A 24,022-nucleotide genomic window follows, 5' to 3' on the forward strand; every position below is an offset into this window, starting at 1 on the left:
CCGCAAATCCCGGCGCTTGACAGCAACAACAACAACAAAAAAAAAGAGCTGGAGATGCTGATGGCGATATAGATAGCGAAAGCTCGCGGCGGAGGAAAACGATGGTGATGATGAGCTTGGCCTTGGGTGCCCTCCGTGGGCGGCGTCTGAAAGCTCCTGTGCGCGTGTGTGACCTCCGCGATCAAGCGCCTGTTGCGCGCAGCCGGAGCCGATCGCGGAGGCCTCGGCGCGTGCATTCCGAAAGTTTCGGTGCGGCCCTTACACGGACCCCCTTTTTTTTTTAACATTTTCTTCGCGAAAACGGGGTGCGGCCCGTACACGAGTGCGTTTACGCGGTGTGTTCAATTTTGCGAGTCGAAAAATTTCCGGAAATTTTACCCCGCGTAATAGGCGCACCCCGAACTTTGAGCCGGATTTTCTGGAAAAAAAGTGCGCCTATTATGCGAGTAAATACGGTACTTTCATAGAGCATAAGTTGTGCTGCAGTTGTGTTTGTTAATTTGAGGTTTGACTGCAAAACTAAGACTCCTCCAAGATCGGGCCTGCATACGCTGCACACATATGAAGATCAGCAAAACAGCTAATCGGGCGAGTTGGTGGCACATATTGAAAGGCAAACAGCGCAAAGACAACGACCGCAGTAGAAGGAACACAGGACGAGCGATGACTCACAACTGAAAGTTTATTCGAAGACAGCAACGCAATATGTAGAAAAAGCGGCCAACCTATCAACATGCATACACACACAAACCCGCGTTGCTACGTGGCATCAGGGCATGCAACCTCACTATCATGTAATGAAATGGATGGCTTACTAATGCACAATCTTGTTTTCATCCTCATGCGGTAGGCTTCCATGATCTCACGTGTCAAGCGAAAAGGGTGCTTGTACAGGATATTACAATATTGTAAGGAAGGACATAGTGAAATAGTGTTTTCCTTCCTTACTATAATGCGATATCCTGTACAAGCAACTGTCCTGCTTAACACATGAGATTATGGAAGCCTACCACATGAGGAAGAAAACAAGGTTGTGAGTCAGTAAGCCATCTATTTCATTACATGATAATGAGGTTGCATGCCTTGATGCCACGTAGCAACACGGGTTTGTGTGTGTATGCTTGTTGATAGGTTGGCCGCTTTTTCTCTATATTGTGTTGCTGTCTTCGAATAAACTTTCAGGTGTGAGTCACCACTCGTCCTGTGATTCTCCTACTGCGGTCGTCATCTTTGCACTGTTTACCTCTCAGCACGTGAAGAGCACAGTTCAGTGGATCCAAGGAGGCACCCACCGATGATGTTGCGGCCGTACTTGATGAGCAGGTGCTCGACGGCGCCCCCGCACAGCTCGATGCAGCGCGACACGAGCGCGGCGGGCCCGGCCAGGCGTGGGTGGGCGTGCTGCTGCAGGGTGGGTGCGGCCGAGCCCAGCCCCACGGCCCGGCGCATGCGCTTGGAGCCCTGGTCGAAGAGCAGACCCAGGTGGGCGGCCGGGTTGCGCAGGGCCCGTCGCAGCTCACGCAGGTGCCCGCCCGCATACTGGAGACCTGCACGCACCACACCACATTACTATAGTTGGATACAACTCAAGAAGGCAGCGGCTTTTCCCCCTCAAAGGACCCCCCTCCAGCCAATGGCGTCAGCCGATTCTCATGACACTGCAAGTGTCACAAAGCAGGGAGTGCTAGATAAAAGGTGATAGTCCTCCCCCCCCCTCCCCCCCCCCCCTCCCTCCATAGTTGAGGATAGACCCCTCTCTCCATTGTTGCACCGCTCCCTGCATTGTCACCCTAGCAGGGTCATGAGAATTGGCCAACGCCATTGGATGGAAGGAGTTCCTTTGACAGGGAAAAGCCGCAGCCTTCTTAAAGGGCAACTGAAGTGGTTTTAGAATTCGATGAGTTTAAGGCTGCTGAATGTGAAAAATGTGCAAGTAACGCCTGCGAAATTGTTTTGCTCTAGCATTTGAAATGGTGGCATAATCGCGGAATAAAGTTGTCGTTGGCGTTCAGCTACTCTGACATGCGCAGTGGCAGGCAGAGGCACCAATAATGACGTCACATATGATGGCACTACATTTCCAGCGAAGAAAGTGTTATTCCATGGAAGAAAACCGACGCCATCGAATGTGAAGCGCACATTACATTGTTTGATGCCATCTGACGACGCACAGCAGCATGCAGGTGCAAGCAGCAGACATCTGAAATCTCAGCAACAATGACGCCACTGCCAAGTTTCCTTGCGCTCCTCCAACGTAGTGAGGAGAAACCTAAACATCGCCGCGGTTTTAATCGATGATTATGTAACCACTTTAAATGTTAGTGCAAAAATGTTTTGCATGCTTTCTCTAGAAGCTTGGTAGATTCGAATTCTTGAATAACCTCGAATTCTCCAAAAACCTTTTCAGCTTCCCTTTTAAGTTGTATCCGACTATAGACTGCAAGCCTGTCTCTGCTGCTAGTGCTCCCAAGTAGCCAAGGGCAATGATCTAAAGTCAGAACTTCCTATGCAGTGGATGTAGAGTCACCGTATACTTGTAAAGCACGGATAGAAAATGTACTGTGTTCAGGAAAGTAAAAACAGCGCTAAATTCTACACGAAACACACAGAAAGACGGACAGGACGGGCGCTGTCTTTCTGTGTGTTTCGTGTAGAATTTAGCGCTGTTTTTACTTTCCTGAACACAGTGTCACACCAACTAGCCCAGCAAAAGGTACTGTTAGAAAATGTACTCCTGGTCGAAAAAAAAATGACCTGTCTCTCTGTTGTTATCCCATTCAGGTTTGTGTTTCGTTTGTATTGCTGTGTTTCTTGTTAGATTATTGAAATATATCGATACAAATGTTGCTTTTTCATGCTTTTGACACTGTAATAATTTTCTGTTTAGGAGCTAATTTTTTGTTTAGATAAATATTTATGCAAGTGCGCTTCTTGCCTCTTAACACAATAATAACTTAACAGGTTGTGATGTAAGCTTTATTTTTTTGAAGAAAAATTCTGTTTTCTGTAGTACTTACGATTTTAATTTCATATAATGCGCTGTTCACAACGCTTCTGTTTTCTGCATGTATTGAAAGGTGCAATGTATTTTTTTTCAACGGCTTTTGTAGCTTAGAGAGTGCAATGCTTCTCGCCAGGAGGCGAGGCCTTGTCAGGCGTAGATGAAACGCCTTTTGCCTCGTCTGCCTTGGTAGAATATTCCTCTTTTAAAGGGAGACTGAAGCACTTTTTTTGAAAATCCGGCTGGCAGCGGCGACCTATAGTTTTTCATGCTGTATGCTCGAATATCGCATCCAAATAAGGCAAAAACAAGCGCGAATTGCCTTTTTTAGCAGAAATATGCGGCCTGTGCCGCGGGGCACGCCGCGCGGCGCGCTGCCGCCCGTGATTGGTCAAGCGAGGTCGTGACGTCATTTTGAGGACTGGAGAAGCTGCCGATGCGGATCCGGCGCTGCGCTGAGTGCAGATCGTCGCTTTCCGTGGCGTTGTAATAGCGAATATGGCGACTATTTTTTTACTGACCTCCAAAGAAAAGGATACTACAGTTTGTTCATTCCATGTATCACCTGAAAGCAAAAAAGACACGAGCAAAAAATTCTACGCCTAGCACAAGCATACGCTAGCATGAAAGACACGTACGCAGATCATGCGTAAAAGGTGCCAGCACAACCTCGGCTGGTATTCTCGGAAAGGAAGGGGTGCGAACAATACTCGAGTCAATTACCACCACCGGACGCCTCCTGGCTCACCCGAAAGAGCGTCATCCTAAAGAAAAGGCCCAAAGCGCTGTGTACAAAAAATCCTATTCTCACTACCCGGCGTAGGTTGGGGCAAGAAAGTATTTCAAGGAAACGATGAAGCAGCACAAAGCTGATGTCAAAATTAGCGAAGCGCAGTGGCCAAGCACTGCGAGGCATGTGACCACAGGATATTGAAGGAATCATTGTGCACTGGAAACCAAGCTAAATACGCCCACAAGGCTGCTGCTTCACTCGTGGCGCGTTCAGCAGATGCCAGAAAATATTAATCGCTGCCTCGGAAACGTTCGCCCTTCCTAGATTTGCAGTTAAGGTTCAGTGAAGTAGTGGCCAACTATATGTGTGTTTAAAAGCCAAGCTAGCTACAACTCGTTCGCTGCCACAACTAAACCGACTAAGGTTGCGAGACATGATGTTTTTTTGCAAAAACTTGATTGGCATTCATTTCTCTGTTAAATTTGCATCCGAAATCAGAACGTCGAACGCTTTCATTTTAATCGCTTAGATACGATTAAACGAGATGCCGCATATTGCCACGTATCATTGTTGTGTTTGTTCGTTCACGCTCAAGGCTGCAGGAAAGGGTTGTTATCACTTTTGTTCGTGACGCGAGAAGCGACCAGACTAATCTCGAATGATCGCAGCCATGAAAGGCTGCATCTAGGTTTTTCCAGATTAGTGTAGATGATCTTGTCCTGTTATCTGGAAGTTTCCTTGCCGGCTTTAAATTGAGCGATGCCGCGAGCGGCGGGCATTCGTAGTTCGACGATTGACGAGCACGCTTGTTGCTTACGCCGACACCGAGTGATTCAGTTCTTTTGCGGGCGCAAGTCAGCCCAAATAAAGAGCTTCGTTTGCAAGTCTTTCTGGTGTCTTCGTGACCGCTGGACTGCCGTCACTACAACGTGACATCTGGTGGAGGTGCTGGGTAGCCTTCCATGTTCCGGACACCCCCTACAAGCCGTGACGCCAGCCCTCTGAGTCATCAACCGCAGGACCTGAGTCCAGTCCACCGCGCTAGCCGACGCCTGCAAGGGGACGCACCAGAGTTCGGGAATCTGCCGGACCCTACCCGGAAGCGAAAGCCAGCAGCAACGTCCACCATGAGCTTGCCCCAGACGACGACTCCAATCATTCTGCAGCAGCCCCGGGAGCCACCAACCTTCGACGCTTCGCCTGGCGCCGACCCCGAAGAATGGCTGGAGCAGTTCGACCGAGTGGCTGTCTTTAACAACTGGGACGATGCCATGAAATTTAGGTACGTCTTCTTTACCCTGGAGGGACCAGCAAGAGTCTGGTTTGAGAATGAGGAAGCCAGCCTCGCGAATTGGGCAACCTTCAAAGAGCAGCTTCTCAAGACTTTCACAAACGTCGTGAGAAAGGAGAGAGCCCAGCAGCTGCTACAGTCTCGCATACAACACCCAAACGAGACCGTTGCAGTGTACACTGAGGAGATGAAGCGTCTCTTCCGGCGTGCCGACTCAAACATGAAGGAAGAAGAAAAGGTCAAGCTGCTTATGCGAGGAGTTAAAGAACAACTCTTTGCCGGCCTCGTACGGAACCCACCGAAAACCGTGGCGGAATTCATAGAAGAGGCCTCCACGATGGAAAAAACACTTGACGCCCGAGCCCGCCAATATGAGCGCCAGCAGCGCGTTTTTTCAGCAAACTGCCTGGACGCCGCTAACAACGATAACCTGCGGGAGGTTATACGCCAAGTAGTACGAGAAGAGCTCCGACGATTGCTGCCAAATGGAACGCCGCCGCAGGTTTCACCACTTACTGACGTAATCCGGGACGAAGTTCAACAGGCCTTGGGTGTGACGCCGACACCCACGCAGCCTCTGCAGCCCCCAGCCATGACTTACGCCGCAGCTGTGCGCCGTCCTGCACCTCGACGACGGGACCCAAGCCCCTATCGCCCTCAGCCAGCTGCGTTGGACCGCCGCCCACTCGCCCCAACCCGCCCGTCCTACGAGCGACGCGCGCAGCCGAGGAAATGCGACGAGTGGAGAACTCCCGACCAGCGCCGCCCACTATGCTTCCACTGTGGCGAAGCCGGTCACGTCCTCCGGCACTGCCCATACAGAAGACTGGGCATCCGAGGGTTCTCTTACTACGCTCCACGACCCCGACCCGGCCAGCGACCAGCCGAAATCGAGGAGGTTTTGCGTCGGGAAGAATACTCATCGCCGAGCCGCCTATCACGTTCCCCGTCGCCATCGTCCCCGCGCTTTGTATCTCCTAGCCGAGGTTACGCCATGCGTGGACGCTCCCCCAGCCCCCGAAGGTTAAACTAAATAAAGCAGCCTCTGGAGGTGAGGTTGCTTCTAAGCGCAATGATAAAGATCCTCCATCGACGAGTACTCAAGACCATGCCTCAACTACGACGACAACACCGATGACGACAACACCGATGACGACAACACCGACGACGACAACACCGACGACGACAACACCGACGACGACAACACCGACGACGACAACACCGACGACGACAACACCGACGACGACAACACCGACGACGACAGCTCCGACGACGACGACACCGACGACGACGACGACGACGCGGCCAGACTTGAAGCTTTTACCGTTGCCCAGTGAAGTAACGTCGCAGTACGCCCACCGCAGCCTCACTACTCGACGAAGCCGAGATCGTACACCGAAGACAACGTGCAATGCGAAAACGCGAACAAGTGACCTTGAAGTTATGATCGACGATCACGCGGTTACTGCCTTGGTGGACACCGGAGCTGACTACTCCGTCATGAGTGGGCCACTCGCTGTCCGACTCAGGAAGGTAACAACTACCTGGGATGGCCCGCTGATCCGCACCGCAGGTGGCAACCTGATTACGCCGTCAGGACGCTGCACCGCGAGAGTTACTGTAAATGGGAGAACCTATGCGACAACCTTCCTGATCCTACAGCAATGCTCGAGAGACGTGATTTTGGGAATGGACTTCCTGAACGAACATCGGGCGATCATCGACCTTCGATCTAAGTCGATCAAGCTTTCCACGGAAAAAGCCATACCTGTTGCGACGAGCGCGACTCATCACGTTGCCTTAAACGTCCTCGATGAAGCATTGAGCGTGCCACCCCGATCAAGTGTTCTCGTCGGCATAGGTACTGGAGACATCGAAAATGCCGAAGGCGTTATCGAGGGGAACACCCAGTTACTCCTGGATCGAGGATTGGGCGTCGCGAGGGGAGTCGCCGAAATCCGAAATGGCCAAGCCCAGGTATTACTAACCAACTTCACGGAAGAATACCGGCATCTAAACAAAGGTACGACGATCGCTTTCCTCGACGAGCTGGAAGACATCAGAGACGTATTTGCTCTACTCGACCAACCCGCAGAACCATCTGACCAAGGCCATCACCCCACGTTCGACATCAACCCGGCATTACCCCGGAGCAGACAAGACCAAATACGCAGTCTTCTTCAAAGGTACACCGATTGCTTCTCATCAGCATCGAGTGTGCGACGAACCCGGCTTGCCAAGCACCGCATTGTCACAGACGAACACGCGCGACCACTGCGACAGAGCCCCTACCGCGTGTCGCCGCTAGAACGCCAAGCTATCCGCAAGCAAGTTGAGGAAATTCTTCGTGACGACGTCATACAACCATCGAGGAGCCCCTGGGCAGCACTGGTCGTCCTAGTGAAAAAGAAAGACGGCACCCTTCGCTTTTGCGTCGATTACCGCCGCCTGAACAACATTACGAAGAAGGATGTCTACCCCCTTCCCCGCATCGACGATACACTGGACCGGCTGTGAAACGCTAAGTACTTCTCATCGATGGACCTGAAGAGCGGCTACTGGCAAATTGAAGTCGACGAAAGAGATCGCGAGAAGACTGCGTTCATCACGCCAGACGGACTCTTCGAGTTCAAGGTGATGCCATTCGGCCTCTGCTCTGCCCCAGCGACGTTCCAGCGAGTAATGGATACGGTGCTCGCAGGCTTGAAATGGCAGATTTGCCTAGTCTACTTAGATGACGTTGTTGTCTTCTCCTCAAGCTTTGAAGACCACCTCAGAAGGCTTCGGATAGTGCTGGAAACGATCAAGTCTTCAGGCCTGACACTGAAACGAGAGAAGTGCCACTTCGCTTACGAGGAGCTGCTGTTCCTTGGTCACGTCGTAAGCAAGGATGGAGTTCGACCAGACCCCAAGAAGACGGCTGCGATCGCAGAGTTTCCACAGCCTAATGACAAGAAGGCTATACGTAGATTCCTTGGATTATGCGCTTATTACCGGCGATTCGTCAAGAACTTTTCGCGCATCGCTGAACCTTTGACCCAACTTACCAAGGCTGACGTGCCTTTTAAATGGGAAAGGCCGCAAGAGGAAGCTTTCAACGAACTGAAGCGCCGCTTACAGTCCCCTCCTGTGCTCGGGCACTTTGATGAAAACGCCGAGACCGAAGTTCATACCGATGCAAGCAGTGTGGGCTTAGGAGCGGTCCTCGTTCAGAAAAATGGCAGACAGGAGAAGGTTATCGCGTACGCTAGCCGTTCACTGTCGAAAGCCGAGGCCAACTACTCGACCACCGAGAAAGAATGTCTCGCCATTATTTGGGCCACGTCGAAATTTCGCCCCTACCTGTACGGACGACCATTCAAGGTTGTGAGCGATCACCATGCTCTGTGCTGGCTAGCCAATTTGAAAGATCCCTCCGGCCGCCTTGCTCGTTGGAGCCTGCGCCTTCAAGAATTCGACATAACTGTAGTCTACAAATCTGGCCGCAAGCACTCCGACGCAGACTGCTTGTCGCGAGCCCCCGTCGACGCAGCACCGGAAGAGGAAGACGACGACGCTTTCTTAGGACCGGTAAGCGCGAGCACTTTCGCGCAGCAGCAGCGCTCGGACCCTGAGTTGCAAAGCCTGGTTGATTATCTGCAAGGCAAGACCGCATCGCCTCCCCGAGGGTTCAAGCGCCAACTGTCGTCCTTCGTCCTTCACAATAATGTCCTTCTGAAGAAGAACTTCGCGCCCAACAGGACAGTGCATCTTCTTGTCGTGCCCAAAAATCTCAGGCAAGAAATTATGCAGGCATGTCATGATGAGCCGACTGCAGGACATCTCGGGATTGCTCGCACGTTGCACCGCATCCAGGAGAAGTACTATTGGCCGCGGCTAGCTACCGACGTTTCGCATTACGTGAAAACGTGCCGCGAGTGTCAACGACGCAAAACGCCACCGACTAGACCAGCCGGACTCCTGAACCCCATACCACCGCCAACTAAGCCCTTTCAGCAAATCGGGATGGACCTACTCGGCCCCTTTCCTACTTCATCATCAGGTAACAAGTGGATCATCGTGGCCACCGACTACATGACCCGCTACGCCGAAGCAAAAGCGTTGCCTAGTGGTACCGCAACAGAAGTTGCAAAATTTTTTGTCGAACAAATTCTCCTCCGACACGGCGCACCCGAAGTACTCATCACAGACAGAGGAACAGCATTTACAGCGGAACTGACGCAAGCCATTTTAAAGTACAGCCAGACAAGTCATCGGAGGACAACTGCCTATCATCCGCAAACCAACGGACTCACAGAGCGTCTGAACAAGACCATCGCAGACATGCTCTCCATGTTCATCGACGCCGAACACAAGACGTGGGACTCTATTCTGCCCTACGTGATCTTCGCCTATAATACTGCCACCCAGGAGACAACCAGGTTTACTCCATTCCAGCTGGTATACGGCAGGAAGCCCACAACAACACTCGACGCAATGCTCCCGCACGTTTCCGACGAAGACAACCTCGACGTCGCCGCCTACCTTCATCGCGCCGAGGAAGCCCGAAGACTTGCACGGCTTCGCATTCAAGACCAGCAGCACACCGACGCCCGACGCTACAATCTGCGCCGACGAGACACGCATTACAAGCCAGGTGATCGGGTTTGGATATGGACTCCAGTTCGCCGCCGTGGATTGAGCGAAAAGTTGCTGCGACGCTACTTTGGCCCGTACAGGGTTCTCCGTCGGATCGGTGACCTCGACTATGAAGTCATCCCCGACGCCACGACAGCATCTCAGCGACGCCGCCCACGCCCGGAAGTCGTACATGTCGTACGCCTGAAGCCATATTATGAACGCTAAAGCACTCGAAGTTTCATTTTCCGTGTTTATTTTCATTTTAAAGCATCGAGACGATGCTTCTTTGGAAGGGGGGTAATGCCACGTATCATTGTTGTGTTTGTTCGTTCACGCTCAAGGCTGCAGGAAAGGGTTGTTATCACTTTTGTTCGTGACGCGAGAAGCGACCAGACTAATCTCGAATGATCGCAGCCATGAAAGGCTGCATCTAGGTTTTTCCAGATTAGTGTAGATGATCTTGTCCTGTTATCTGGAAGTTTCCTTGCCGGCTTTAAATTGAGCGATGCCGCGAGCGGCGGGCATTCGTAGTTCGACGATTGACGAGCACGCTTGTTGCTTACGCCGACACCGAGTGATTCAGTTCTTTTGCGGGCGCAAGTCAGCCCAAATAAAGAGCTTCGTTTGCAAGTCTTTCTGGTGTCTTCGTGACCGCTGGACTGCCGTCACTACAACGTGACAATATGAAGAGCTTCAATGCTTGCTTGCTTTGCTTTATTGTGTTTTGCTTTGCTTGCTTGCTTGGACACGTCGAACCGAGTACAAAATCACTAACCGAGCCTTGCTGAGAAGAGCAACACATGCTTGAGCATCTATTAGGTTTCTGCAGGGGCGTGTTTCTAGTGAGCATATTTCTGCTTTTAGAAGAGGCGCTTCTTCGAAATGGTGACACGCCTCTCATGCGCGAGGAAATGAAAGGAACTGCGTCATGGTTCAGCCGCGACCGAAATCTCCAGAGATCACATTAGGGACAAGCTCTGCATGTAGCCGGTCTCACGAAAGTGCTTCGAGCAGAGTACGCTTGCTTTGGTCGGCTTGAATTCTTCGTCAAAGCAGCGAGCGCTTGCGCTGCGAGCGCATGATCTTGCGCAAAACAGTGGAAGACGACACAGTCGCGGGCGTAGTTGTTCGTGGACACGAAAGCAGAGTAGTAACTCGTGTTGAATCTGATTCTCAAGGTCGGCTGACACGCTTTGTACGTCACAACGCATGCAGTACGAGGAACAATGCATGCAGCACGAGAAACAACGCGCCCTGAAAGCTCTCTCGGGTGCGCCGAAGCTCCCGGCTCCTCAACGTGACGTCACGTTGGCCGACATGGACGAGGTTTCCCTCTCCGCTGTTCTCCTCTCCTGCGGTCGCGCGCGGTGCGGGAGATTTAAACATCGCGTTTTTAATTGGTGATTGCGCCACTGTTCTGGCCAAAATCGAAAAAATGATTTCACAGACGTGATCAGCAATGACACTACTTCAAAACCCTAAAAAATTAGCTGATTCGAAAACCGCCTCAGTCTCCCTTTAAACTCTCTTGCTGATGATGTATACTTGCTTTCTACCAGAAATAAAGTGACTTTGAATTTGAAAGTAAATTCCACGGAACCATGGGCTTCTTCGGAGTGTTCTTTTAAGGTTCCCCAAGCACCTAAATCCATGCATGTCTCAATTTTCTGCTTTCCTTTGCCCACTTTATTTCGGGGCTGATCACACTAACTGTTCCCTGCAGGCGGTCTTACTATTCAGCCAGCCATTATTAACTGAATTTGGGCATTTCTAGAGCTGCCATGTGCATGCTTACTCCTTTTTACATGCACGTCGGGCAGGAAGGGACAGAAGCCAAGGCACGTGGGGTTCCACACCTACTGAAAGCCGTTGGGGCTTCCCGAGACCAAAAAGATTGACAACCCCTGTTCTAAAGTGTTGAGGATGAGCTACGGGCAGGCACCCAAAGACTGAACTTTTCAACGGTTAGAAGGGGCTTTAAAGGGGCCCCGAAACACATTCTCAGAGCATTGTTCTGCCTGTTGGTTGAATAGAATGAGTTATAGTGAAGCTATTAGCATTGGTCGTACCGCTTATATTCCACTTTTTAATATTTTAATTAGCTCGCAACAACGAATTCATGACACTGATGGTGTCACAACACAGTGGCGGTCTTTAGCAGTGGATATGACATCATCGGGTGGGAGCTTGATAACTGGACAAACAGTAAATATACTGCTAATTGTGTTAATAAATCAAGATACGTTTTGTTACGTTTCGGGTTGTGGGTTTCTACGTGGACACAGGTCACCAACCACCGCGGGTTCGAGCTTCGCGCGAGCCAGGGGCCCCGATCAGCCGTCACCACACACCACTGGGACACCGATGCGGTGCACTCAACCTCCGCTGGGAGGAGAGCGATTCGCCGCAAAGAAATAGGCCTCCAATCTCACAAAGGAGACGTTTATTCACGTCGTCCTTCAGCAGTACACACACACTCAATCGTCACCCCGTCCCGGGGGCGCGCGAGGAGCAAGACTCCGCTGCGCGCACGAAGCGACTCGAGCAATGCGCGCCGCTAGCACGCCGCTGCAGGAGAATGTCCCCGCGGCAGTGCTGTGATCTCTCTCTCGTGTCGACCGTTGGGCCGGTTGCGAGAGAGAGTGGGCAAACAATGCAAGGTACGCCTGTCGGAGGTCGCTGGACCCCGCTGGACAGGCTCGAGCCGCTGCAGGTCAGAGGACACGTGCGGGCGAGCTCGAGTATGCACTGGTCCGAACGGCAGAGGCCGGCACGGACAAACACAGTAACGTACGCACCTTACGCTGTCTCGGAGGGATCTCTCTCTGGGCCCCGCTTGGACGGTCGCGCGGCGCGCGGCCACCCAAAAGCGGGTCCCGAATTCCCGCCAAAAGGCGCCAATGGCAAAGGCCCTTGGGGAGCCGGGGCGGAGCTGTGGCTAAATGACAGTGATTAGTCACCCAGCCGCCTCTCCACCACCTGAGGCGGGAGCAAGGGAAAGAGTAGAAACAACGCGGGAAGCCGGCAGAGCCGCGCAAAGGCGACGGCGTAAAGCCAGGATTCCCACAGGGTTTAATATTAGATCAACAAAACCAACACGTTTGCCTTGGGTAAAAGCACTTCAAAGGAAGCAAAACAAAAAAGCACCACCAGAGGCTCTGGCTATTGTTCTGCATTGAAGGACTTTGCACCTCACTGTACACATCTATGACCTAGCACACAGCACTTACGGCTACTCTCTATGCATCTCAGAACGGCTTGGCGGAATCGACCTGATCGAGCCATTGCATTCTACTAGCGTTCGTTTCGGTCCCAAGGAAGGACACAAAGGAAAAAGCCATTCGTTTCACATTAACCAGTGCACATCACCAGCATGAAGATCACTGAGCGTGATGCCAGATGGCACCATGTTCCCGTCATCAGCGCACAGTGGTAGGGCACGGTATGCGGGGGCAGTAGTGGCATGCGCTATGCTAAAAAGTATCTCACGCTCGAGTTCAGATAAGTCAGGAAAGGCCATTGATCAATGTTCCCATCTGCACCGTCGATGTGATGAAGCATCGCTGGGCCAGCTGGACGTTCACATGGTTGTTGCTACCATGAGAATAGCTGCCAGCCTTGACAGGAATAAGTTGCAGTAAACAGGCAACCATGGTGTGCAAACTTCCACGACGTGCTCAGATAGGCTGTTTTGATTGGTCCCACTCAATGTCATCATTAGGATAGCCCCAGGAGGAGGTGAATGAATCTGCGACCTTTTTGCTGCCATAAATTTGGTTGAGGAGTCAGCGATGATGTTTTCTGATCTGTCTTTGTCTTTTGCACTACAGTAAAAGCTCGTTAATTCGAACTTCAGGGGACCGGAAAAAAAGTTCGAATTATCTGATGTTCGAATTATCGAATGGCCTCGAAAAATCTGACAAGAACCATTTGCATTAGGGTATATGTACCTTATTTACTCGCATAACAGACCCACTCGCATAATGAACCCACCAACCCCCGATTTTTGCCTAAGAATTTGAAAAAAAAAAAAAAAAGCGTCAGTCGTTAATGCTTCTCTCCGTTTCGCACTGTCATGGTCCGCAACGCATTTCTTGGCAGTGAGCCAAGATGTTGCGCAGGGATAACATCATGGCGTGTTTACCTTTTGACATTAGCTCTAGCAAGGGGGGAAGCGAACTTGGCAGAGTGCCAGCGCTTGTCCGGTTGTGCAAGCCTCGTTTTCAGTGCGTTCATTCGCCTTATCGTGCCATGGGCGATTGAGGCGGACGCTGTCCACTGCCACTCAATCATTGGAACCTGCAATAGCAGCAAACGCCTTTTCCAGCGAAGGATGCTAAAGATGCTAAAAGCCGGTGTCATGATCGCGGCTGACCCGGTGCTTCCAGTGCTTCCATTGGCGACCGGTGGGTGGAAGGATGGACGACACTCGCAAAGAAAAAAAAATGTTTTTATCTCGTAATTTGTAGCGCCCGTCCGAAGTCATAGCCTTTCATGGGCGTGAGCTAGGTCTACGCCGACAGTACTTAGTACTTATTGGTATTTCTGAATTAACAGGGCCGCCGGCCCACTGCGCCGGTGATGGCACCATTTAGGCTTTACCCACTCTTCCACGATTTTATCTGGTTCCATCTTCTGTCCCTGTTTAGGACGTGTGCAGCCTCTATGTGGAGGTGCTTTTTTTTTTTTGGCCGCGTGCTGTGTGTTACGCCACCCAGACGCGCGGCGGCGCGTAGTTCGAATTATCCGTAGCGGAACTGACTCACTTTCGAATTAACGGGCTTTTTATGCACAGATCTCTATAGAGCTTGGCCGGACCAAGTAGTGTAGTTCGAATTATCCGAAAATTCGAATTATCGAGGTTCAAATTAACAAGCTTTCACTATAGTACGCTCTGACAAGACACTGAGCAAGCCAAGTGTTTACCTCTGCCCTAGCTGTGCTGTTTCTGCAGCATAGTACTTCAACTATTGAAGAAACTGCGGGAAACATTACAACCGGAAAACACAATCCTTCAGTGCTGAACCGCACTCGCTATTCTGCTTTCACAGGCGACTTTCCTCCACCTTAAGTGCAGATGAGACGGAGAGGCAAAGACTACAGTCTTTGCCTCTCCATGGGAGACTGTCCCTTGGGAGACTGTTGCAAATAAAAGCTAGCACGACAGAGTACCACACAACTGACAGCTCAGGAAGACGGCACAAAACAAAACTTTGCCCTCAGCTCTTGGCCACAAGAGATGTGGAGGTGAGGGAAGAGCGTCATCACCTTGGAGGGCCACAAACAGGCGCAGGATGTCATTGGCTCCCTCAAAAATGCGGAAGATGCGGATGTCTCGGAGGCAGCGCTCCAGGCCAGCCTCGCGCATGAAGCCCATGCCTCCGTGTATCTGGATGGCCTCGTCCGTCACGTACCACGCACACTCGGACGCCGTCACCTTTGTGCTGGCCGCCTGCAACAGGGAGCAGGCTATTGTTCGCTTGCTCAACAGCCTCCACAGCTCCCACGTGCCACCATAGTGAGTGGGTGGCAGTTAACACCTGCCATTTAATGGTTAACAGCCCCCTGCTTCACAATACGAGACATTCCGTGGCTATGACCCACGCACATTCAATACTGACCACACTCTCCAAAGGGAACTCGCCGATGCTGCATCCCCTTAAGTTCCACTTCCCCGCTTGACCATAACACATTAATTAAAAAGGCACCTCTGTCGCCAGCGCACAAGTGCCACAGGTGAGCACGAGCGACACTAGTGTCTAGTAGGCACAGGTTGTTTGGTCTCTATCTTCAACAACCTTGGCACACGCACAGCCAACACAGTGGGATGCAGCCAGCCTTGCAAGGTGAGCTCAATCCATACTCTTAGCATCCTCCCTACGCTGGCATGGCCAAACACTCACTCACAATCCTTCCGGCTAGCCAAACACCCCGAATTATTTTGCCAAATTAGCTGAACAAATGCCATCTGTGTCAGTGCATGTCGCCTTCTCTTATTCCCAACAGCTCTGATGCTCTTGCTCTGATCATGCTCTGACGTGCTTCAATCTGGGGTAAGGTGCTGGCATGAGCATCAGCCAACAAAAATTTCATGTACTCTCCTTTTCAAGGGGGGCACCTAATTCCTCATGCATGGAAGCCCATCACTCAATGCCTCCCAACAATTCAGTGCCCACAGCCCATGCCATGAATTCCAGCAGTTGGTCAGCAGCAGACCAGGAGTCGTACATGCCTTTCAAGTAAACAGCAGCACTGTTACATTTGCTTTCAGCAAGACAAACAATGCAGCTCTGTCACAGTTCAACAGATAACCTGCTACAGTCACTATAAAAAAATACTTCCATCACTCTAAAGCAAATGGTAGCTACAGGTGCTGCCATTTGCTGCGACCATGTGCTGAGGAGACCTGTTCTATAAGCTTTGCTCACTGGCTCTAGCTTTTCATGAAGTGATGAAACTGAAATATGTTACCCAGCATTTCATCAAGTAAGAACCACTTTGCAAAGACTTGTGGCGCTTTCCCAAGCTCAAAGAAAACCTGAAGGGTTCACACCCAACAGAGTGGTCACCAATACAGTGCACTTCTGAGGCTAAAAAACAGCGCAAACGGGGACGAAGCAGAGAGAGGGACACGACGACAGCGTCATGTCCGTCTCTCTGCTTCGTCCCCATTTGCGCTGTTTTTTAGCCTCAGATCATGCACCAACCAGCCCAAATTTCCACCCTTTTACAGTGCATTTCTATGATGGCATCACCACTGCAGTACCGCACAACTTAAGATTACTCCACTAACCAAACACAACAGCAAACAAAATCAGCTTTGCAATGTTTGACTGTATTAAGTAAGCCAGCACAGGCATCAGTATTCTTGCACTTATAATTTCATTTTTCGTTCAGGTAACAAGAAAAGCTTCAACAACAAACTATTTTCTTGTCAATGAGAAGAAAGAGTATGCGGCAGCCATGAGCGTGGCCGCAACACACTGGGCAGGGGCATCAAAATTGGATATCATATACCCTAGACTAGAGAACATGGAAACTGGACGTGTGGAGAATAGAGGAATGTGGGAAGCTGCGGCCCACCATCTGTCTATTACACAACCAACACAACACAACACAACACAATACCACGTCTACCAGTTAGAACTAGGGAAATGCACATCTCACACCACGAGCAACAAGAAAGAGGCTTACAGGAACAACAAAATCCTCGGGGCTAGTGTACACAACTCGCAGATGCATCTCAATAGCTTGGCCCATGAGCTCTCTCATGGTGTTTTTTTTTCGCATGCTCCTGAGGCTTCATGTCAGCCTCCTTTTCAGGTCCGCCCTGTTCTTGATTACACAGCTGCAGAGTGGAACCCGTACAAGCAGTTTGAAATTAACATGTTAGAAGCAGTCCAGAAAAAAGCTGTGCGTTTCATATATCATCGTTACGATCGTGATTTCTCACCCTCTTCTACACTTCTTTCATTGAATTTAACCACACTCTCTGCCCGTCGCCACAATGAATCATTAAAATTCTTACATTGTATCGTCAGTTCCTCGGTAAGGCTCTCAGATAACCACGACATTAACTTTGCACCATTATCATCTACAAGAAGTCATCACGAGCTAAACTTGATACCGTATTTTGCGCATGCTAACTTGTTCAAATTCAGCTTTTTTCCCAGTTCAATAGAAGCCTGCAATTCTCTACCTGGGTCCATTCGTTCTTGTCCATTTCAAAGTTTTGTAACTGCCATTGAAGACGCATAATACTAGCTGTGTATTCCTACCCTGTCGTTAACAGTTCCTTTCTTGTTTGATATTTGTTTTGTGACTTTAACTTTATTGTAGTGCTCACTTTGTACATTTTGCTGCATTTTGTTACCTTGTTCCGTATTTTGTGTTTTTCGCACTATTGCCATAGCGCATATAATTGTGCTGCAGTATGTATAAATAAATAAATAAATAAATAAATAAATAAATTGTAGGGGTGTGTTTGTTAGGCGTCCTCAAGAGACCGAACCGCTGTGCAGGGTCTGGCAGCGTAGACGGGCGTAGCCAGCACCAAGAGAGGAGAGAGCGGGGGAACTTCGTCGTCGTCAGGCGCAGCGTAGTGTCGGCGCATAACTTCGTTGTCGTCAGGCGCAGCGCAGTGTCGGCGCATGGTGGTAGCGGAACCTGTCACACTTGGCACACTACAGTTGGCACACTACAGGTCAACACAGAACCTGATGGAACCATCTTTCTTTTTTACCAACACAACAGGAGACGCCCAGGGACTGTGAGAGGGCTGTACGACACCCCGACGGAGCATGTCGTCCACGTGATCAGAAATGACTCGGCGCTCAGAAGCCGAGACACGATAGGGGCGCTGGCGAAGAGGGGCGTGTGTACCGGTGTCGATGGTGTGCGCAACGACAGACGTACGGCCCAAGGCAGTCTGAGGAAGATCGAAAGAAGACCTAAGCGCTGGAGGAGGGCGACGAGTTGATCACGTAGCGCGGGTGGAAGGTCAGCGTCAATGGCACGGTGGAAGACGTCGGAGGGCGGTGGATCATTCTTAACATCACAGGAGCTGAGCACATCGACATCGAAGGAAGCGGTGGTATCAAGAATAGAGTAGGGAAGGCAGGAATCAAGGTCTTCAATACGCCCGAGGCATTCACCTCGGAGCACTGCTGACGGGCACGAAGATGGGTTCGAGACGTAAATTGCACTTTGTCCATGGTCGATCGTCAGAACAGCAAAGGGAAGCAGGAGGCAGGGATGGCGGGAAGCGGTTTCGGAAGGCGTGAAGAAAACAGTTGAATGAGTGACGCCAGCACAGGAGAGGGGTACGAGGGCAGCAGAAAACGGAGGAATGTCGGTATCAGTCGCGACCACAAGTTTGGCAGACTGCGTAGGTACGTCGCAAAAGGGAGCGTCACACAGCGGAGAAAAGGCGATTTCAGCTCGAGCGCAGTCAATAAACTCGATGGTGTACAAAACATCTTGAATGAGGACACGGGCCGTACATGCGGCTGAGGGATGAATGCGCTGTGATGAGGCGGTGCGAAGCGAAAAGTCAGAAAGTGGGGTAGTCACTTTGCGGAGTCGGCGGCAGAGAGCTTCGCTTATAACAGATACTGCAGCGCCCGTGTCGACGAGGGCGAGAACCTTGGCACCTTCCACGAACACTACGATTACATTAGCGGGACGACTCGGAGGACTTGAGGAGTTCGAAACAAGCGCAGTTCTTGCCCCCGGAACTGTGGCTGTTAGTTTCCCTCAAGTGCGGAGCTAGAACGTCGCAGCATCGGAGAAGGGGAACGGCGTCGAGGGGAAGGCGATCGGCGAGTGGTGTAAATTTGGCGATCAGGGGAAACAAAGGGGGGACCAGGTGGACTTCTCGGCGAGGATAGTTCGGCATCGTACGGGTAGGAGCGCAGATCAGGTCGAGAAGGCGGAAGGCGCTGGCGGCAAAGCCGCGCAACATGGCCGGGCCGACCACAGGCGTAACAGATGGGTCGGTTGTCCGCAGTACACCAGGGATTCGTAGGATGTGGGCGAACTCTTGAGAACGGAGCTTGAGACGGGGGCTCAGACGGCGGCGGCGGACGGAAAGAAGGGGCGGCCTGGTAGGAATCGGGTGCCGGCGTATGTCGTGGCCTGGCCACTGCTTGGGCGTACGTCAGGGGTGCTGTCACAGGCGGGAGCACAGGGCTTGACGGTAGCAGGTCAGCGACTTGGTCTTGCACGACACGGCGAATGGTAGGAGCCAAAGACGGGGTCGAGTCAGGAACTTGGCGGGCGGGGTCTTGAAAATGTGATATGAGGGACAGCTGGCGAGCGACCTCTTCACGAACGAAGGCTTTGATTTGGTTGAGAAGAGGGGAGTCCTCAGGAGAAGTACCGCCCAGGGCCAGTGTAGAGAGGGCCTCGTCGCAGACACCGGCACGCCGTGTGGAAGCGCGCTGCTTGCGGAGCTCGTCGTAGCTCTGGCAAAGCTTAATAACCTCACTGACGGTGGTAGGATTTTTCGCGAGGAGCATCTGAAATGCGTCGTCAGCGATGCCTTTGAGGATGTGGTGGATCTTGTCCGCTTCTGGCATGGCGGCGTTGACACGTTTGCAGAGGTCAACGATGTCCTCAATGTAACTTGTGAAGGTCTCGTCGGTGTGTTGAGCGCGGTCCCGTAAGCGCTGTTCGGCACGGAGCTTGCGCACCGCAGGGCGGCCGAATACTTCCGCAAAACTCTTCTTAAATACGGGCCAAGTGGGTAGGTCCGCCTCATGGTTTCGAAACCAGAGGTTTGCCACGTCCGTGAGATAAAAGATGACGTTACTCAGCTTGATAGTGTCATCCCATTTGTTGTAGCTGCTCACTCGCTCATACGATGACAACCAGTCGTCAATATCTTGGTCGGCAGTGCCACTGAAGAGGGCAGGGTCACGCTGCCGGATGGCGCCAGAACAAATGACGGTGGTTGAACTGGCCGCCGGTGTTGGGGCAGTCTCATTTGGCATGGTTGACACAGGCGGCAGCGTACGGCTCCGGAGTTCCAGGTTGGTAGGGGACGAACCCCGCACCTCCACCAATTGTAGGGGTGTGTTTGTTAGGCGTCCTCAAGAGACCGAACCGCTGTGCAGGGTCTGGCAGCGTAGACGGGCGTAGCCAGCACCAAGAGAGGAGAGAGCGGGGGAACTTCGTCGTCGTCAGGCGCAGCGTAGTGTCGGCGCATAACTTCGTCGTCGTCAGGCGCAGCGCAGTGTCGGCGCATGGTGGTAGCGGAACCTGTCACACTTGGCACACTACAAAATAAATAAATAAAACATTCCCGGGTGAAGCCCCGGGTGTGGCTGCCCCCAGGAAGTGCCCACCTCGAGGTGGTAGTCAGTGAAGCCCCGGTCCATGTTGCCGGACAGCAGGTAGGTGAGCGACTCGGCCGTGTAGAGGCGTGCCGCCATGCTGGCCAGCTTCTCCTGCACGTTGCCAAAAGTGCAGAGGTGGTTGCCGAACTGGGCCCGGGTGGTGGCATGCGCCACTGCCTTGGCGATGGCCGTCCGCATGGTGCCACACAGCACGGCCGACATGCCAAACCGGCCGTTGTTCAGGATCTGCATTGCCACCTGCACACAGGGGAGACTTGCATCAGGATCAGCACCCTCCTCACGAGCAGGACTGGCATCCACGCATGCAGCCACAAAACAATGAGTGCTTGCAGCGTGACGTTCTGAACAAAAGAAAAACAGCAAAAAAGAACATCTGTGTGCATCTTTTTCTCTTCCTGTGTACCGTTTTACCCTACCGGTAAAACCCTACCGGTAAAACGTTTTTATCTTACCGGTACTCACCTATGGGGCCGAAATGCGGAGGCTAACAAAGAGGGTTCAGCTTAAGTTGAGGACAACGCAGCGAGCTAGGGAAAGAAAAATGATAGGTGTAACAATCGGAAGAGGTTTGAGTGGGTGAGGGAACAAACGCGGGTTAATGACATCCTAGTTGAAATCATGAGGAAGAAATGGGCTTGGGCAGGGCATGCAATGCAAAGGCAACATAACCACTGGTCCTTGAGGGTAACGGAGTGGATTCCAAGAGAAGGCAAGCGTAGCAGGGGACGGCAGAAAGTTAGGTGGGCGGATGAGATTAAGGAATCTGCGGGGATACAGCGGCGGCAACTGGCAAAGTACAGGGTTAATTGGAGAGACATGGGAGAGGCCTTTGCCCTGCAGTGGGTGTAGTCAGGCTGATGATGATGATGATGTCCCGTTTTTAACAGTGTTTTTCAAGTTCAGAATGTTCAGTCATCAACTTGCCTAGCACCATACATTCATGCAGTATGATGTCCTCTGGTGGTGCCACTAACATTACGGCATTCAACTTTGGAGCCATTGGTCATTTTACAAATTTGCATTGGCCCATAATTTTGTCCTTCACCACTCACACAGATGAGCACATTTAGTTCTCTTGAAAGTAACGGTTTCGCATTAAAACAATTTTTTGCATTGCAGAGATGGGACTCAGGAATGTGATGTGATTATCAACTCAAGATGTTCAAAAAAAACTTCAGAGTTGTCCTTCAGCAGCTGCATGACACGCAAACACAATAAAGCTTTCCTCAAAAATATTTAGGCCACGCTTTATGGTCTGCATGGAAAGACTATTTCTTGCATGTCACAATTCCACAGGACACCGAACAAAGGCACACATTAAGCATGGTGGCTGGTACCAATAGATACTTCCTTGCTCGCAGAGTGATAACAGAAGCTATTGTAAATAGGTATGCGATTCACTGCAGGCATAACGCAACACGACATCTTGAATGCTCCTGCGCAAAGTGGCTGTGTGGTGCCATGAATGTGCAAGAGTCGAACATGCTGGTAGGTGTAGCAAGGCCCTTCCTTACCTTGAAGCCCTCCCCCACATTGCCAAGCACGTTCTCCACGGGCACCTTTGTGTCCTCAAAGTGCACCGCGGCTGTGTTGGAGCCCTTGATGCCCATCTTCTTCTCGGGGGGCCCCGAGGTGACGCCACCAAACGAGCGCTCCACGATGAATGCCGTCATCCGGTCGCGCACCTCGCCCGAGTCCAGCTTGACGGGCGTCTGCAAAAAATGAGGCCCCCTTTTCAGCTTTGCTCTACTCACAATGACAGGACTATTCTTCCCAGGCTTGAGCACAACATCACGGACGGTGTAAGCACCTCGGGGCCACTCGCACGTGCTGGCAGCACTAGGTGGTTGCAGCAATGACCTTCGACTGTTTGCACTGAAAACTGGTTGGTTTATTGGGGTTTAACGTCCCAAAGCAACTCAGGCTATCAGAGACACGGCAGTGAAGGGCTCCGGAAACTTCGACCACCTGGGGTTCTTTAACGTGCACTGACATCGCACAGTACACGGGCCTCTAGAATTTCTCCTCCAAAGAAATTCAACCACCGCGGCCGGGATCGAACTCGCATCCTTCGGGTCAGCAGCCGAGCACCGTAACCACTGAGCCACCGCGGCGGCTTGCAATGAAAACTGCGCATGTTCTTTTTCCAAAACCTTCTACAGAGACACCACGAGCACGAAGACAATGCTGAGAGCACTTCTACGGAGTGTCTCACAGCTACAGCACCACCGCAGACATTTTCAATGGCACACCTTAACCCCTTAACTCTTAACCTTAACTTAAAAGCTTAATCTTCTGACGCACCATTGTTTGTTCAGATCGAAATGAATTATTTCTTCACCTAAATAGTATATTCAGGCCTTAAGAAAGACAATTTGATAGTTTTCCACCACAAAAATACTAGCTGTTGAGCTTTTGGGGCGATGTGCAAAATTTTGTCCAAATTGTCGTAATTGATGAAAATAGCAAGATCACAACTCTGCGACTTGTGAAGCAGGCACCCGAAGGATCACGGAAATAATTTCTATTCTGAAAGTGCACAATACGCTTCACATTGAAAAAAAAAAAATGTTATTACTACTGGTGGAAAATATGAGGATGTCTTTGCTAAATGGCAGACGACATGCTACTCTGCTCGCCGTTAAAGAAATATTATTTACTGCGTTCGCTATATGACACAAAAAAGCCGAGTTGTTTATTTGCGAAGGATGCGAAATTCACCTGAAACAAAGAAAGCCCACTCTCAGAAAAAGCAGCAAAAGCTTGATCATCAGTAATGATGCAGTTCACCGATAGTGCAAGTCACAAATCTTGAGAAGTTCTCAGGTCACTGCAGACGGCTAAGCTAAAGAACGGCAAAACAGCAACAACGATGCTCTTTCGTTACACGTAACGCCACAGGACTGATGTAAAAGCATTTCTTAACAAGAGCTGTCCATGGGTTTCGACCACACTGCACTCTGGCATCCACCGACTGACCAATCGATTGACTGAATGATTAGAACTCTGGACAACCCATGTCCATGTCATGTCATGTCCATGTCCATGTCAACTGCTTTCTCAAAATCTAAAAAGAGAATATCTATTTGGCTTTGTCTGTCTATAGCTGCTGCAAAGTCACGTACTGCCTCAAGTAGTTGTGTCACCGTTCATACCCCCTTGTGGAAACTGTGCTGCTGAGAATCTACTTGTGCTTTTCTTTTCAAGAAAAGTGGATAGTAAGTCTTTAAAGATGACATGTTCCATAATTTTCCCACTGGTGCACAAAAGTAAAACTGTTCTGTAAGACGTAATAAGTGATCTGTTTTCTGCTCTGGGTGATTTTGGCATACTCCCAATCATTAGGAAGTATGCTACGAGGGGCAGTGCTGCTACAGTAAAATCTCGCTTATTCGGACTCTGTTAACCCATTAGCGCCCAGCGTACTTTTAAAAGTACAGCTAAAATTTTTATGATTTCAACATGAAAGATTTAATTTTTCTTTTCAAGTACGACATGCTTTTGTCACACGGGGATCG

At 51.0% G+C, this 24,022-nt stretch overlaps 1 protein-coding gene across 2 annotated transcripts in view; it reads right to left on the bottom strand.

Moving 5' to 3' along the window:
- Positions 1-24,022, bottom strand: part of LOC149344743 (very long-chain specific acyl-CoA dehydrogenase, mitochondrial-like) — a 73,585-nt gene that overhangs the window by 19,519 nt on the left and 30,044 nt on the right. The window contains exons 8-11 of one of the 2 annotated variants that reach the window (XM_089546352.1): positions 22,019-22,216; positions 20,493-20,741; positions 14,914-15,097; positions 1,293-1,547 (exon numbers count right to left, since the gene is read on the bottom strand). In XM_089546352.1, coding sequence (XP_089402478.1) covers positions 1,293-1,547; positions 14,914-15,097; positions 20,493-20,741; positions 22,019-22,216 — 886 coding nt within the window. The remainder of the gene's footprint in view (positions 1-1,292; positions 1,548-14,913; positions 15,098-20,492; positions 20,742-22,018; positions 22,217-24,022) is intronic. The other variant, XM_089546353.1, reaches the window with a different exon arrangement.

Source organism: Amblyomma mixtum, chromosome 5, assembly GCF_055824585.1.
Source record: "Amblyomma mixtum isolate Tamu chromosome 5, ASM5582458v1, whole genome shotgun sequence".
NCBI lineage: Eukaryota > Metazoa > Arthropoda > Arachnida > Ixodida > Ixodidae > Amblyomma > Amblyomma mixtum.